Source organism: Ruditapes philippinarum, unplaced genomic scaffold, assembly GCF_026571515.1.
Source record: "Ruditapes philippinarum isolate M1 unplaced genomic scaffold, ASM2657151v2 ctg5420_1_1_1_1, whole genome shotgun sequence".
In the NCBI taxonomy this organism is placed as follows: domain Eukaryota; kingdom Metazoa; phylum Mollusca; class Bivalvia; order Venerida; family Veneridae; genus Ruditapes; species Ruditapes philippinarum.
The window spans coordinates 61,493-78,404 of NW_026866532.1; the positions used below are offsets into that span (position 1 = coordinate 61,493).

The 16,912-nt window shown below is 32.9% G+C and overlaps 1 protein-coding gene across 1 annotated transcript in view; it reads left to right on the forward strand.

Moving 5' to 3' along the window:
- The window catches only part of LOC132732789 (E3 ubiquitin-protein ligase FANCL-like), a gene marked incomplete at its 3' end in the record, with an annotated part of 28,290 nt that extends 13,453 nt beyond the window's left edge, over nt 1-14,837 (forward strand). Inside the window, 9 exon segments of the mRNA XM_060719299.1 lie at nt 7,095-7,189; nt 8,181-8,277; nt 9,046-9,114; nt 10,247-10,397; nt 11,593-11,676; nt 12,770-12,815; nt 13,264-13,345; nt 14,258-14,374; nt 14,766-14,837. Coding sequence (XP_060575282.1) covers nt 7,095-7,189; nt 8,181-8,277; nt 9,046-9,114; nt 10,247-10,397; nt 11,593-11,676; nt 12,770-12,815; nt 13,264-13,345; nt 14,258-14,374; nt 14,766-14,837 — 813 coding nt within the window.
- Nucleotides 14,838-16,912: the final 2,075 nt, after the last annotated feature.

Sequence of the window (16,912 nt, forward strand, 5' to 3'; positions counted from 1 at the left end):
ACCTCCTCCTCGGCCACCACGCACCGCGCCTTCACCACACCTCCGCTCGTCTCACCAGTTTCAGCGGCACCCTCTGAACTACACTAATAATAAGCACCTTCCTCTATAGGGCGCATCCCACGTTCGCGCTGCCCTACTAACTACACGGGTTCAATAAGGGAGATTCTCTCCTCACCAAAACTGCTGATTGCGAATCATCTAAAAATCTTCATCAAGTTCTTACCTTGTTCAAACTTAGAATTGGTATTCTCTATAATGATGCTGTTTTTGGAAACATAGAATATATTTTTGGGTATTAAACTTGGAAAATATTTTTTTTTGTTGCCTTTAAAGATGCATATTTGGTACATGCGTGAAGCCCGAAGGTCTTGATGAAAATAATGGACCCCCATCCAAGTTTAGTGCAGGATGCGAGGGATTATTTGATAAAGCCGGAGGCTGAGCATGTACAACACCCTCCCTTGTGCTTATTAGTTATCATTGTATGTGATTAATGTCTTATCTATATTTAATATAGAGAGGTTTAACCCTCCCTTAGTTGCTTTATTGCCCAACAAAAAACACTCTTTAAATGAGTGAACAACATGTGATTTCATGCTTCCGGTTATTACTTCGGTTAGTTCACGCGCATGTCCGTGATATATAGCGGGAAATTTTAAACCTTGAGATACGCGACCCTTAAAACCATTAAATTCAAAAATGAAAATGCATTTTGTACATGCTCAGCCTCCGGCTTTATTCAAATAAATGCCCTCCATCCTGCACTAAAGCTTGGCATGGGGGGTCCATTTTGCTGTTAAGTCTTCATTTGCACCCCAATGGTTCAAACTTCATAGGATGATTGTCCTTAAATGTTTGGGTGAGTAAGAAGCCCCTAATGATTTAGTTTTGGCAATGGAACTTTAAGATTGCGCCGAGGTCACAAAGTCAAAGATCCTATAAGGTCACTGAGTTTGAGCTCTTTGTACTAGAAAACGATTGTTATCCGAGGCATCAACTTAAGTTCCACTTTGGCCGGGCGGGCAATAATTCATAACCTTCATAGGTGTGATGATGTTCATATTGAAGTAGAAGTGACCCTTTTGATTTTGGGTCCTGGGTCAAAAGAGTCCACATAGGTCTGGACAAATTCTACGTTGTCGATATTACCTTGTATATGATAAAACATCCGTTTCTTAATATCTTCAACGTAGGGGGTTCTGCCTAGCACAACTATTCAAATATTGGCATTTTCTTAGTTGAGGGTACATTATTGGAACCCATGCAACTATTATCAGATAATGACTCTTCACTACGAGGTGAATGTCCATGTAGTATGTGTTCTGAAATTGGAGTCAAACACCGGTAATTAGTGTTCATTGGCATGTTAGCACTAGGGGTCAAGAGTCCACAGGTCCATCTATTACTATACTGGAAACGTTTCCAAAGGCATAACTTAAGTTCCATTCTTGGCCACAATATTCGGGGTCACTAGGTCAAAGGTCAAGGTCACAATTACCTTAAAACCAAAAACAGTTTCCGGAGCATAAACTTAAGTTCCATTTTGCCCACTATATTCAAACTTCATAGGTAGATTGTCCATATTGGGTGGAAGACCCCTATTGATTTTGGGGTCACAAGGTCAAAGTCACTTTTACCTTAATACTGAAAATAGTTTCTAGAGCATAACTTAAGTTCCATTTGGCCCACAATATTCAAACTGCATAGTATTATTGTGCTTATTGGAGAGAAGACCCCTATTGATTTTGGGTCACAAGGTCAAAGGTTAAGGTCATTTATAAGTTTATAACTTAAGTATTAATCAACCTACAGCTGTAAAATTTTATAGGATGAACAACTAATTCCCATGTCTTACAAATGCTTCATCCTTACTAAAAAAAACACTTTCGGGCATATAATGCTCCGCCTAGCGGTGCTCTTGTTTTAATTATGAGATAAATAGAATATTATATTCCTGAAGATTTGATACTAAATTTATTGAATGTGTTAAATAAAATCATATTATGCTTTCAAGAGGGTCGCATAATATGATTTTATTCAACCCATTCAATATATTTAGTATCAAATATTATTTTCTATATATTATATAATATTATATAAACTTAACAACCTGTGCATTACGAGGCGATTTATACAACATCATAAGGCAGTTCAAATCTTAGGTTCATAGTAATTAGTATACCTCTCCCATTGTTTACTTGTTACTGCATGACTTGAGCCGCTGTTTCAAGATATTTACCTTTTTAATATCTGTTTACTTACAATTTCTAAACAACAAGTCTACCATTATAAAATGAGGGTAGAACAGGTCAATTTTTAATTACCGGTAAATACTTGTAACTGGTGCAGTACAGATAGCAAAGAAAAAAAAATCTATAAGTATATTAACAGTCAACTGTTGTATATTAACAGTCAACTGTTTTCCTGGAAAATGCTGATAATAAATCCTTAGTACTGAGAAATGCTGCATGTCTGTCGACTTGAGAAATTTTAAAGCTTCAATGGAATAATGGTGTTTATTTTTGTCACACACAAGTTTTATTGGCTAGACTTGTGAGAAGATGTCGTCGGGGATGAATGAAATGTTAGGAGAGACAGGAAATAGCCTAATGTAGCTTGCCTCTCCAATGTACGTAAACATGAACTAATTATTCAGCTCAGAAGTCTCGTAACTTGTTCCTGTTAGTTTTATTAACATACTACATTATTGCGTTCAATTTTAGGAAAATCGCTATCATCATTATTACTTACTTTGAAAGTATTTTGAGGTGTTTTTGGTATCGTAGGCCTAAAGTGTGATGTTAATTAATGGATTTGTACCAGCTATTAGTTTTAAATGAAATCCAATAAATAGAAGAGTCATTGATGGTTTTGTTTGAAAGATCATTTAAGTTAATTCTGTGTGTGGCATGAAATTATTATTTCACACTTTGGTTTGTAAGTTTATATAAAAAAAGAGTAAGTTCCAATGGTTATGCACTGTTTTCTAGGCTACAATAAGTAAAAATTTGAGTACACAGTGTACACCAGGTCCTGTTATATAACTATTACGAACTTGAAATTTGTAGAAAGACACGCGTAATTATTTCATGCTTGTAAGGCTTTAATCACAATCCTATAAAGATAGTTATCACATTCAAATTTTTATTTACGTAACCATTTGATATTTTAATTAAAATTTTGCATTTTCACATAAGTTTTTGAAAACTTTCACATAAAAAATTTGACTACAAATTTTACGATTTAAACAAGATCTGATGCGACAACAGATATAGGGCAAAAACTTCTCAGTACATGACATCTTGTGTACCTATATTTCGAGCTAGAAAAATCCATTGTGAATATGAAGATAGAAGGTGTTTTACCTGTCTAATCTGTATACTTTCTGTTGCTGTCAATTTAAACAGCTTACATTTATTGAATAGTTTTTATTTAATGCAAGTTTATCATTAATTAGCATAATTCAGTTTTAGGTTAAGGATACCAAGGAAACATCACATTATGTTTTATTGCAGTCCTATTATAGCTCGACTAGTAGTTGTATAGAAAAGAAAAAGCAAGCTGTGATACACGCCTTTACATTGGCCTATTACAGTCATAGATAACATTTGATGCGCATCTTCATTTTAGTATTAATTATTTTAATACATGTACTATGCATTCTCAGATCCTTTAGGTCATAATTATAAGCCATTCACTAAGACCCTTAACTGTAGCACATATGTTTACAGATTTATTCCCCTCTTTGGAAAAACCAGCCTTTACACCCCTTGAGTTAGCAAGGCTGTTCATATGCTTCTTATTTACTATCCAGCATTGAAAATTGTCATACATTCTGTCCTAGTGAACATGTATTCTATAAAATTCTGAAGAAGATAGTTGCAATAAAATTTTTGCAGAATATTTGAGTATAAATAGTTAGTTTTTTGCAGAATTTACTTCTCCATTTTTCCTCTTTTAAGTATTTATTTTAGTTTGATTGTAGAGGAAGTTGAGTATCACCTCTTTGAGAGAAGGAAATGTTGTCTAGTCTCTAAGTGTAAATAGGAAGCATTTCTGAAATTATTCATCCATTAATTGTCTATTTTTAATACCTGATAGAGAAAGGGCTTTCTTTTAAAGTAGGCCTAATTATTATAAAATATGTTAATATGTTTGAGATTTTTGTTTTGAATTAAGATATGATAATTTATTGAACTTGGAATGGGAGAAAATTGCTACCACAAATTGGCCAAAAAACATTGTGTTGCTACAGTACTATAATATTTAAAATCTTCGTTGTACTCACCTGCTGAAAAAGTAGTGGATAGTGCAAGTTAGTGGATTAAACAAATATTTTTTTAGATGATGGCCTGAGAGTTATTCAAGGTTTGAGGAATAACAACAGAATGTTTTTAAACCTGTCAGGATTAAGAATAATCCTGTCTAAAAATAGCTACATTAATACTAGACAAAACAGTATTAGAAACTTGCATTTACTCTTTATCCGGTTTAATTCTACTACAGACAAACATATGATTTAAGAATGCAAATGGATGGAATACAATATTTCATTTGATCTCGTGTTGGTTGAAAGAAAGCTGTCTGAATGGTTACGAGTTGTTGTCTGTGGGTTGATGGGAATGATACGATAAAATGTTGACGTTGGTTTACATTTCATGAATAGTAATAACACGACAAATATTTGCATAAAGTTTTACGCAGGACGTTACTTCATTATCATGACAAATCCCTATTTTCGTTCCGTATTTAATGCTTCTATAGAAGTTTGTTGGTATTGTTTTTCTTGTAATAGGCTACTGTTTGTCAAGGCAAATCCCAGTTTGACTTTCTATAGAAGTCGGTCTTTGTTTACATAAGAGTGGCATTGTGGATGAAGCGTATTGATCAGCATTTTCTATTGTCATTTGTTCTGTTATTTCTGTTTTCATTCAGTATTAGTTTACGTACCAGTTATAATGATCTCATAGTAGATATTTGTAGTTGATGCTGACGTACATCCTCAGCTTAGTGTCCCGATCTTTTACGCGAGCTAAGTCCCACTCTTTTACTCGAAGAACAATACTTTGGAAATAGAATAAAAATTGCCGCAATATTATTCTTATGAAAATTTTTTGATTCATTGGTACCGTACCTGTACCAAAGTTTTGCAAGTCTGTTTGTTGCATTAAGCATGTATTTGTTAGTTGTAACTGTTTAATTACAACACTTTTAGTATTTGTTGTGGTTTCCAGTTGCCTCATCGTCGGAAACTCACGGGGGGAGAGGGGGGGTGTAGGGGGGTGACCATTAACATTTATACATGTTCATAAACCATGAGTATCTGGCGATACACCTGCCTATGCCTATCACTGTCATGCCGATCTGTACAGTAAAGTCTAATGAGTCTGACTGAACTGTTTAAGAACTGTCATAAAAATCAGTCACATTAAAATTGGACAGGTTCAAACTTACAGTAGAGCTACTATACTATACAAATTCAGAATGGTTTAAGTTAGGAAAATAAATATTATCTATATAGTGAAATATTTTATATTGTTCACTTCATGTAGTTTCATTTATTCATCTAGGAAATTCATTTATTTCAGTAAATAGGAATCAGTAAAATCAGTTTAGTTTACACAATTTAATATTTATAGTGCTTTCATTAGTATAATGAAAAACATAAAAAGAAAAAAAATTTTAGAGTAGGAAAAAAGACTTTTTAAAATATCTCCATAATCTTCTTATAAGTGACACAAAATTTAATGTTTACTCACATTGTTGTTTTTATATTTATTCACATTATATATATACTTTTTATTTCCACTTTGTTATTATGAAACTATTTAAATTATATTTTCTTCAATTACAGGGTTCCCACGGTCAGGGAAAAGTCAGGGAAAAATGATTTTTTTTCAAGGTCAGGGAAAAGTCAGGGAATTTTGAAATTGGTCAGGGAAATTTGAAAAATAAGCAAAAGTCAGGGAAAAGTCAGGGAATTGTGTAGAAAATAATGTTTTTGTGAAACAGCAAGAAGCAAAATCAGTAAAAGCTAAGGCAGTTTCTTCCATCATTTTGGGTATCTTTATGTTATTTTTGATTATGAAGCATCTGTTTTATTTTTATATTTTTTTACTCTTAAAATGATTATGCTTCTGCCTGAAGATTCTGGATATTTTTTGTCATTATTAGTAACTATCTTATTAAGAAAGAAGCTAAAAGGAGTTTAAGCATCCCTTGTCTCCTGAGTTATTTATGGTTTGTTCGTGTGAAAGAGGCTGATAATCTGCTCAGGAGGCTGAAAAAAATATGAAAATGAACTTGCTTGTGAAGTAAAATGCCAAGTGCAATGCCTTCAGGGTCAAGGTCAAAGAAAAGTAATAAAAGAATCAAGTAAAGATATTTGAGAAACTTGAGAAAAACACTTAGTGGACTTCGATTAAGTACCAATAATTTTAGTGCCATGTTGTGTTTTTGCACACATGCATTAAACCATAACTTTGAAATACTAACTGCCATAGCTAGTTTTATTAGTAGTATTACAAGCTTTTACTGCATTTTGCTTTTAATGTAGCCACTTCATTACCTGTCTTATTGTTTCTTGTCCAACACCAGTTTTCCATTGATAACTATCATATATTTTATTAAAATACAGGCCTGTTTTAGTCAATCCTGCATTGATTTCACTGCTTTGCATTTGTAAGAGAATGAAACATCTTTCAGCATAACATGTACTATCAAATACTTACATTTTGGATAAATTTACTTCATACTTGTTGAAAGTAAATAAGACAAGTTGCTTATGACAATTGCTCACTAATATTCATGTATTTTTTATCTTGAATAATTTAAAATAAAGAATTGGAGAAAATAGGTTGGCTTTTTGGGGAGGAGGAGGTCGAAATACATGTATAAAAAATACATTTAATGCTCTAAGATTGTGCAGACTTGACGCTGTTATTGGTCAGGGAAAAATGGTTTTGGTCAGGGAAAAGTCATGGAAAAGTCAGGGAATTTTGATTTCTCTTCTTTGTGGGAACCCTGAATTAGATATATTTGATATTTCTCACCATCAACAAACATCCTATATTTTATCATTGTTTGTTACACAGGAGCGGGAGTTGGAAGGTGTAAATGAAAACACTCCTGAATCGTCAAAGTTCTGTCAACAATTGATCGGCCATATTGAAACATTAGGATGGGAAAGGTAAGATTTCCGTAGGAAAAACATAATAACCAGCAAAAATCTTGATTTAGATATTTTCATGTAATTAAGGACTGTTTAAATCTCTTGGATCTGGAAATAACCTTTATATAGGTAAAATATTGTTGATGAATTCCAGTATTATTTCTGGGGAAATTATTTTGTCAAATACCACTAATACAATTTCAATGAAACTTCACAGAATAGATTGGTAGGTCAATATCTTGTGAACATATATATTACACAAGTTTTTCGCTTTAATGATTTTTGACTGAGTTATTGCCCTTGAATAAAAAGGTGTTTCTTTTTGTGTAGCCAGCTACACAGAAGTTTGTCTGGACTACTCCCGAGAAACTTAACTACTGGTGCAATTTCATCAAAACTTTAGGGGAATGATCAATACCATGTGTAGTTGTGCATCTCATCAACATTTTGCAGTTCATTGATTATTGTCAAAGTTTTGAGTTTTGGCCCTTTCATGATTTTTGATTTTGAAATTTGTCCAGACTTCTCCCATAATACCACTAACGCAATTACAATGAAACTTTTCATGATTGATCGATAGCTCAAATTCTTGTGCATATTACAAAGATTTTCAGGTTGAATGACTTTTTTATGCCCAGTTATGTCTATCATGAGGCGACACATGTGATCACTGATCGTTTTTGTTGATATTGTGATAAAACTCATTACAGAATACCTAGAATGAAAAAAAAATGTAAGTATATTTTATAGAAAATGAGTTGGGCATACATAAAATCCTTGCAAAAGCTGCAAAAAATAGCAGTTAGATAAGATTATAATGGTAAGGAAACACTTTAAAGGATGCATTCTCAGTGCAAAAGACGAATACATTATTTTTTCCTTGTTGATAAATACAGAAACCAGTAGTTTGATATACAAACTTTAAGTAACGTAAGCAGTGTTGGGATGTGTTGTTCTCCCCTCTACTTACTTACCTAGAAATAAACCTATAAGATTAATATGATTTCAGATTAGTATTCATAGACCAGTCATTCACAGAGCTACATGTACAGTATATAGACAATGATAGGAGGGAACATACCATGAAATTATTCATCGGAAATCAGGTACATGTATATGACACATGTAATTGTTTATTTATATTTTATCTCATTGTTATTTAACAAGTTAGTCTTGGTATATTGATATTCTTGCTTTTTAATTATTTTTGGGTTGGGTTTTACATCACACCAAAACAGAATAGGTCATATGGCGACTTTTTAGCATTACTGGTGAAGGAAGACCCTAGGTGCCCTTCCATGCATTATTATTTACAGACCAATCTTGTATAAGTCCTACTGAGTTCACAAGAATGCATGTTTCCTTTTTATGTTTCATTCAAAGTGTATTTATTTTATTGTGAAAGAGTGATGATCAAAATAGGGTTCAAATCTATGATTTCTAGCTCGAAAGATAGACACCCCTACCCACATAAACCAGAAAAGATCATAAGTCATTATTGTCTTATGTTCAAACCAGATAATCCATAGGTCTGTATACAGATGTATACATGTTTTGGATATTACACTATTCATAAGTATAAGGGTAGACTATAGGATGATTTTACCAGAACTTAATCCATCATCTGCACCATTTGCAATGTCAGGATTGCCAACATACAAATACCTTTGCTACAAAAAACTTGTATCTGGGATATTACTGTGGTAGCCAATAGGCCCAAAACTGATCACATTGTATATTATTTGAAAAATTCAATTATCTTTTTAATCATACTATTAAGAATTTTTGAATCCAGCTACTAGAATGAACTATTAATGAATAGCTACACCCATATCAAAGACCTTGTATGTATATGGTAAGTTCTGCTTTTTCAGTATCCAGTTGGCACACCTAAATGTTCAGTGGAGCTACCTTCAAAATTTGACCTACATTGGACTACACAGGTTTGCATTCTTTAAATTATTTAAAATTGGCTTTTTTGCCTATTATAGTATGGCATTCACTTTTGATAGATACTCACTGAATTCAACAAAAGTTAAGACATTTTCAAAGGGAGATAATCAAAACATATGAAAAATTTAAGAGTAAGAGAGTAACTTCTATGTACAATATCTTTATGATACTTTACTGTTGTTTCATGTTGGCACTTAGGCCAACCGATTAGGCTTCGAGATAATTTTGAACGGTTTGATAGTAGGAAAAAACAGTCTGTAAAATTGGTCTAACCGTTCACTCCAAATTAATCAGGCTGATTGGCACTATAAAGGTCATTTGGCACTTTTCCAGATTTACAAATGGAAGCTAGGAGCACTCACGTACTCCTCAAATGCTTTATTTCCATCACTAGCAGGTACCTGAGTAGAACCATTCACCGTCAGTGAGCTCAAAATACAGACTTGAGAAAAAAAATAAAAACCCAGTGGATTGGAGTTTTAATGTAAAAAAAATAACCACTTAGGCCTACCGCCTTCATGGTCAATTCCTACACATCAAAACTCCGAACTGGTGTTAAATATCCAATTATCACTGCTGAGGCTGATATTATTCCTTAAATATAGGAGTTTTTTAATATCAGAGTACTAAAATCGAGTGGCTAATACAGTAGGGCCTGGTCAGCCTGCATAGACGTTGCTGTTTTGATCTTCTCATGACAACACCTTGCAATTGACAAGGGCTCCACTCAGGTTTTTTTCCATGATGTGACTAGAAATATTTTTTCAAGATTCGTGTACCACTTGATGTAGGTTTCGAACAATAACTTGTGTGCAAACTTTTAGATAAGTCCATCAAATCGTTTTTCTGGAATCATCATTTATATAGTTCAAAATGACCAAACAATGAAAATCAATCAAGGATCACACAAAAAATTGATTTTCCATTTAATTCTGATCATACTACTTAATAATCCTTTGCAGAATTTTTATTTTAAGTGCTTCACTTGATCTAAGCAGGAATTAAAAATTTTGTGCTTTAAGGCTTTTTGACCTCAGTGCTCCTTTAAAAGAAATATAATACATGAATATGGTATATTAAAGAATATGATAATTTAATCTATAATGTTTATATTGATTATAGAGTGAGTTAAAAGATGCATACAAACAGTTCACTGCAGCTGTAGACTCCTACAGGGAATTCTGGGATGTGATGTCAGAAATAGATTCAAACACATGGGTCCTAGAGCCAGAGAAACCTACTTACAGTGCTAGACATAGGAGAATTGCCATTAGTAAATAATGTTTTGTCTCTTATAATGTTCTTAATGTATGATTTATGTAAATTTTGTTTAAATATTTATAGCTTTGAGTTAATATTGATACTTTGAGTTAATATGAACAGTTGGGAAATTCAACAAAAGATGAGCACTGACTTAGTGGAAATGGTGCTTTATTCTTAGATACAAGCTCTAATATGACCAAGAGCATGACACTCAATTTGACAGTAGTAGTTGTCAGTCGAGTCAGTGATTTTCACTCATGAAATTTTTACAATAATTATGCAAATTTGTGCTCAAAGCTTGCAAAGACAATATAGATGATATGATCTCTCTGCCGTTCTCCTTAATAATCTTGGAAATTGAGTCTTATGGTCATTTTTGTCCGTTCACTGATTCAGAAATCATGTTGGATAAGTAGTCAGTCACTTACAAAGAAATAAGTAATTTCTGGTTAGTTATCCAGGGAAGCCGATTTCAATTAATCAACCATATATGCAATGGGTGACCAAAATATGTGTTAAAATTGGCGTAAAACCATTAAAACAAACAAAATTTATTCATCTCTTGATGATAATTTAGCAATTTTTAGAATTAGGTCAAAGGCATATGATAATTTTTGATATAATAGTTGTAAATACACTGTCACCAGTATCTGAGAGGGGAAGTTGTGAGCTTTAATTTTTAAAAAACAATTTTGAAGTCAAATTATTTCTATTCTTTTTATTTATCAACACTGGAATTTATTTACTTTTTTCACTTAAATTCTATTTAGGGGAAAAGGTACAAAATAATTGTTCAATATGCAATTGCATGTTTTTGTTTTTCACAATCTCTATATATAAAATCAATGGTGAAATAGAAATATCAATACAATATTCTAACACACTTCTCACTATTTACTTATCAAAGAGATAGGGCCAAAAGTGCATTCTTACACAATATATGCACAGCACAGAAATCAAATGCTTACATGCATCAGGTGACGTCATACAAACCAAATGACGTCAGAAAAATTACTTTTACGCTCAATGTAATCCAACATAACTGTAATTAATAACTCAAGTGATTATATTCTTCGCATTTGAACATGAACCATGCATTTTTCTACCACAATGCATTAAAAAATGATATCTATTTTCTAAGCATACCATTATTCTCATATAACATTTTAACATTGTCTAAGAATGAATGTTCCTCATTATTCTAGGTGCAAGTGTTTCTGTACAACTTACAGTAGATCCAGCACACCCTCGTGTACTTCCGGAATGTAAATTTCTAGGTTCAGATCAAGGTTTGGTCTATAGATATTTTTGTCTTTTCATGTCACTTGACATCACCTATTTTAAGTGTAATATAAATAATAATATAAATAATAAATGTCTATTATTTTTAAGTATTACATTTTTGTATAAAGTCTTGTAACATCATTTACCCTGTGCAAAGATGGTATTTACAAAGAATGTAAAATGCTATATCAGTTGGTGTTGACATTACTTCTCTGTTCCTACATATACAAGATCATTGATTACAGCACCTCGAGTGTTGAGCCCCTGCTAGGGGACGTGAGTGTTGTTGCTCTTTGTAGTATTTCTCGTAAACAACCTCAATGAAATTAAGTCTGTAATTCTCAGAATATTTCATTGTTTTTATTGCTTAAACTTTGCTGCATTTACAAAATTAAATCCATCAATTTATTCCTTTATTTCTTAACCAAAGAAAAACATTTTAGAATGGAATAAAATTTTAATTTTGAGTTTATTTTAGTATGATATAAAGTATGGAATTCAGAAGTTTTGGACAGTAACTAAATATACCACTTGCTACTAGTGCAGACCAATATAAGCAAGCACTATCTTTGTCACCTAGTTATGGTCTACACTATTTTTATATAATTATTTAAAAATGTCCCCTAAAAATGATTAATCGTTTGTCCAGATTGTATGATTAACAAGTCCATTTAAAATGTTTAGGGTTGTAAGGGTTGATTACTTAGGTCTACTGTTTTCTTATCTCTGTGCATATGAATTCCCTACATTTCAATGTTATACAACTGTGTACTCAGAAGTTAAATCTATTTCTGAATTAGGCGTAAAAGCTTGGAGGCCCTGGGGCACTGGAACTTTCTTTAGGTTGAATAACATCATAGATGTTACTATATATTAATCAAAGATTTTATGTACATTTATGCAATATAAACTTATATATTTTTATTGTTAATAATGTTTATACGATGATATGATAAATATGAAAAATATATTGATGTAAGGTATGTTTGGGATGAACCCAATCCTCCCATACCTGTTACTTGGTTAATAAAGGGGCTACGCAGTTAGGGTCAAAAGAAAAAAATTGTACATGTATTAATGCAAACAATGTTATTTCAGCCATTGCACCTGTCAGACGAAATATGAACGCCAACATACATTTTTGGTAAGACTGTTATCATATAATAGGCAGTGTGTCATTGTTTTGAAGTTAGTGAGTTATCTCAGATATTAAATTCATTACACTATTTACACCACAGATCAATTTGATATCAGATGCTTGTGTTATTGGTTTATGAAGTTAAGAAATGGAAAAAAATCTTTTCTCTTATTTTTTTTCTGTTACTGATAAATCATATGAAAGGGTTTTAATGGTCTTTTATAAAAGCATTTTTGTTCTTAAAAATTTGTTAAGAAATATTTTCTGCATAAAATTCATCATTTGTCTTCATAAACTTCAGGTCATGTCTTTACAAAGTGCACTTCATTAAAACAAACAGACACACATACATGTAGAAATTTGATGCATATGTTAAAGTTAAGATGTAAAGATGAATAAAGATTTCTAATTGTTTACAGATATTAAAATAAGAAAAATTCCTTCTCCATTTCAGGGATGAGAGACTAGGTCTTCTAGAAAATTTACAAACTTTACTGGATGTGAAATTTCCTTCTCCTACAAATTCTAAGAAAGAGGTAAACTACATTTATATTTACAAGCACTATAATTAATTCCCTGAACCCTTAGCATGCTAGTTGCAACAGATTTACCCATGTGACCAGGGCTATGCAGTCTATATAATTATGTACATTTTTTTAAGAATTTTCCCTAAAAATGATAAATGGTTTTGTCCAGACTGAAAGAGTACTGGTCCATTTAACTGAAAGGAGCTTATAGTTGCCACTTTGTCCGTCCTTACCTAATTTTGGAGTTATTTCCCTTTGTTCATTTTTTTCTCATGGAGTAGAAGTGCATTGCAAAAGAACCATAAGTCTGCCTTGCCTATTTTGGAGTTATTGCCCTTTGTTAACTTTTACACTTAGAACATTGTCCGGGACATAACTCTTTAACTACAAGAGATACCAACAAGAAACTACTTCTCTGTGTCCAAAACCTATTTTGGGAGCATACCCAGTTCTACCAGCTCTTGTTAGCATGGCAAGAGTGAATATTCATCTATACCATCAGTATAGAGACTGTATACACTTACATGCAGTTTGACCATATACAGTTATTTTCTCAATTTTAGCATTTTGTTATTAAAATATCCAAAATTGAATTTGGACAATTCCATATGCAGTACAAGAGAAGTCAATTGCACAGATGCTGCAGACAAGAGTAAAAATCATGAATATTCTAAATTCTGATTTTAATATGTACATTGTATCTTTGCTACTTAATATTTTACACAAGGTGATGATTTCACAAATAATGAATTGCACTTACCACAAAATTTATACTTTTTCTTAAAATAGACCTCTTAACTTCAATGATGATATAGGATGTTTCTCTTCTTTTTAAGTTGTGTCCTTTTTATGAAGTTATCTCCCCTTAATCCATTGTATGAAGTTGTCTTCATTTTATTAATTTATCTCCCTTTAATTTAGGAGTTCAGTGTTGAGTGTGGTATTTGCTATGCTTACCGTATGGATTCAGAAATTCCAGATGAAGTTTGTAATGACACAAGATGTGGTCAGGCTTTCCATAAAACATGTGTTATAGAGGTAAGATAACCCTCTACTGAAATATGTCATTTTATGTCGTTTTGATTAAAGTGTACATATATTTGTTTTTCTTATGAGAGCATACAGTATTACAGTAAGTGGCACAGTTGTATCTTAGTGACTTTATTTGATTAGATTGAATCTGTAAGAAAATCAAATGTATTGATTATAATTTAAATGTATGTTATAATAAGAAAGTGAGATAAGTATCTGGACATGTTACATGAACAATAACGTTTTAGTTAAAATGAAGTTTAACAATTGCGAAAGAAAAACAAAATCGGTTAAGTCTATTATACAAATATACAACAAGAGGTCAATGGAAAATAAAGGATGCCTTAATACAAGTTTAAATACTTTGTTTCATAATCATATCTGTATCTGTTTTCAGTGGTTAAGAGCATTGCCTTCCAGTAGACAGAGTTTCAATACAATATTTGGTAATTGCCCATATTGTGAAAAGGTTAGTACCCCTTTTTTATCAAATTTTATTATTGGAAGGTCCGGCTTAAGATAATGATTATTATTGCTGAGCATGTAAAGATAGGTGTAAAGCATTACCATCTTGTCCCCTGTGTCATTTATAATTTTGTGCATTTATGAAGGATCATTTAAAATTTTTATGCCCCTAAAGGGAGGCATAATATAATCGCACTGTCTCTACGTCCGTCTGTGCATCCCTACTTCATCGTGTCCAGACTGTAACTGTGTCATACATTGAGGGATTTTAAAAACTTGGCACAAATGTCTACCACATCAAAATGATGTGTTATGTCCAAGAACCATGTTCCGACCTCAAAGGTCAAGGTCACACTATCATTTTGAAGTTTCACATTATCACAATTTAAGTTAATAGGTACACACATTTGTGTCTGGACTGTGACTTTGTCATGCATCAAATGTTTTTAAAATTAGTAGGCATAAATGTCTAACACATCAAGATGATGTGTCACGTCCAAGAATTACGTCTCTACCTCAAAGGTCAAGGTCACACTAACATTTTGAAGTTTCACATTATCACAATTAGAAATAATAGGTACACACAATTGTGTCCGGGCTGTAACTTTGTCATGGATGGAAGGATTTTAAGATAACTAGGCATAAATGTCTACAACATCAAGACAATGTGTAGTGTCCAATAACCACGTCTCTACCTCAAAGGTCAAGGTCACACTTCCATTTTGAAGTTCACTTTATCACAATTAGAGTTTATAGGTACACACATTCGTGTCCAGGCTGTAACTTTGTCATGCATCGAAGGATTTTAAAATAACTAGGCATAAATGTCTACCACATCAAGACAACATGGCGCGATAAAGACCCATGTCCCTACCTTCAAGTTCAAGATCACACTTATTCTCTCGAGAAGAGTGTGAAGATATACATTAATGTCTGAACTGTAGCTTTCTCAAACATGGAAGGATTTTAAAATGACTTACCACTTACATCAAGACAATGTGTCTGGGCTAAGGCTTATGTCCATCTGTCCGTGTGTTCCCACTTACACAACAATCATGTCCAGACTGTAACTTTGTATTGCATTGAGGGATTTTGAAATAATTTGGCACAAATGTCTATCTCATAACAACATTTTGTTGCGTCCAGGAACCAAGTTCCTTCTTCAAAGGTCAAGGTCACACTTATATTTTGATCACAATTAGAGATTACTGGTACAATAATACAAAGAATTCAGCAATTAGTTACTTTCATTCTCTTTTCTTTTCATAATATCTGCATGTTTAAGAAACCTTTTTTGGGGCATTCGTCACTTGGCTGACAGCTCTTGTTCAATTAATGATGGATTATTTGTAATTTTGTGCAATCAATGATGGATCATTTATAATTGTGTACATTAATGGTGGTATCAGCACCTTTACAGTGTATTTAATGGGATGCTGTGTGACAATATATTTTAACACCACCTAAGAGTGTATGAATAAAATATATATACATTGTTGTTTTCTTACAAGATATTGTAGTTTAACAACTGTAAAATCATTGTGAACAATGTCATGGATAACAGTTTTACTGTATAGTTGATGTGTTGGTATCTCTAGTGAAAAGTGTGGTCTATTGGTCACAGTGTCTGCCACTTACCACAGAGATCTGAGGTTCCGACCATGTTTCCTCACCAGTACTGGTTAGTTACAGGAAGTGGACTCCAGAATGGTTGTCAGACAGACTACAAGCTCTCTTCACAATCAAGCTGAACTAGAAATGTTTAAAATTGAGCCACATCACGACAAAACCAACATAATGGGTTTACGACCAGCATGGATCCAGACCAGTCTGGGCATCTGCGCAGTCTGATCAGGATCCATGCTGTTCGCTATCAGTTTCTCTACTTATAATAGGGTTGGTAAGCGAACAGCATGGATCCTGATCAGACTGCGCGGATGTGCAGCCTGGTCTGGATCCATGCTGGTCGCAAACCCATTATGTTGGTTTTGTCGAGCCGCACCTCAAATGATTTCTGATATCAGTTGTTTGTTATCATTAAATTGTTGCTTACAACAAAAATTTTTTGTTTTTCCCCGC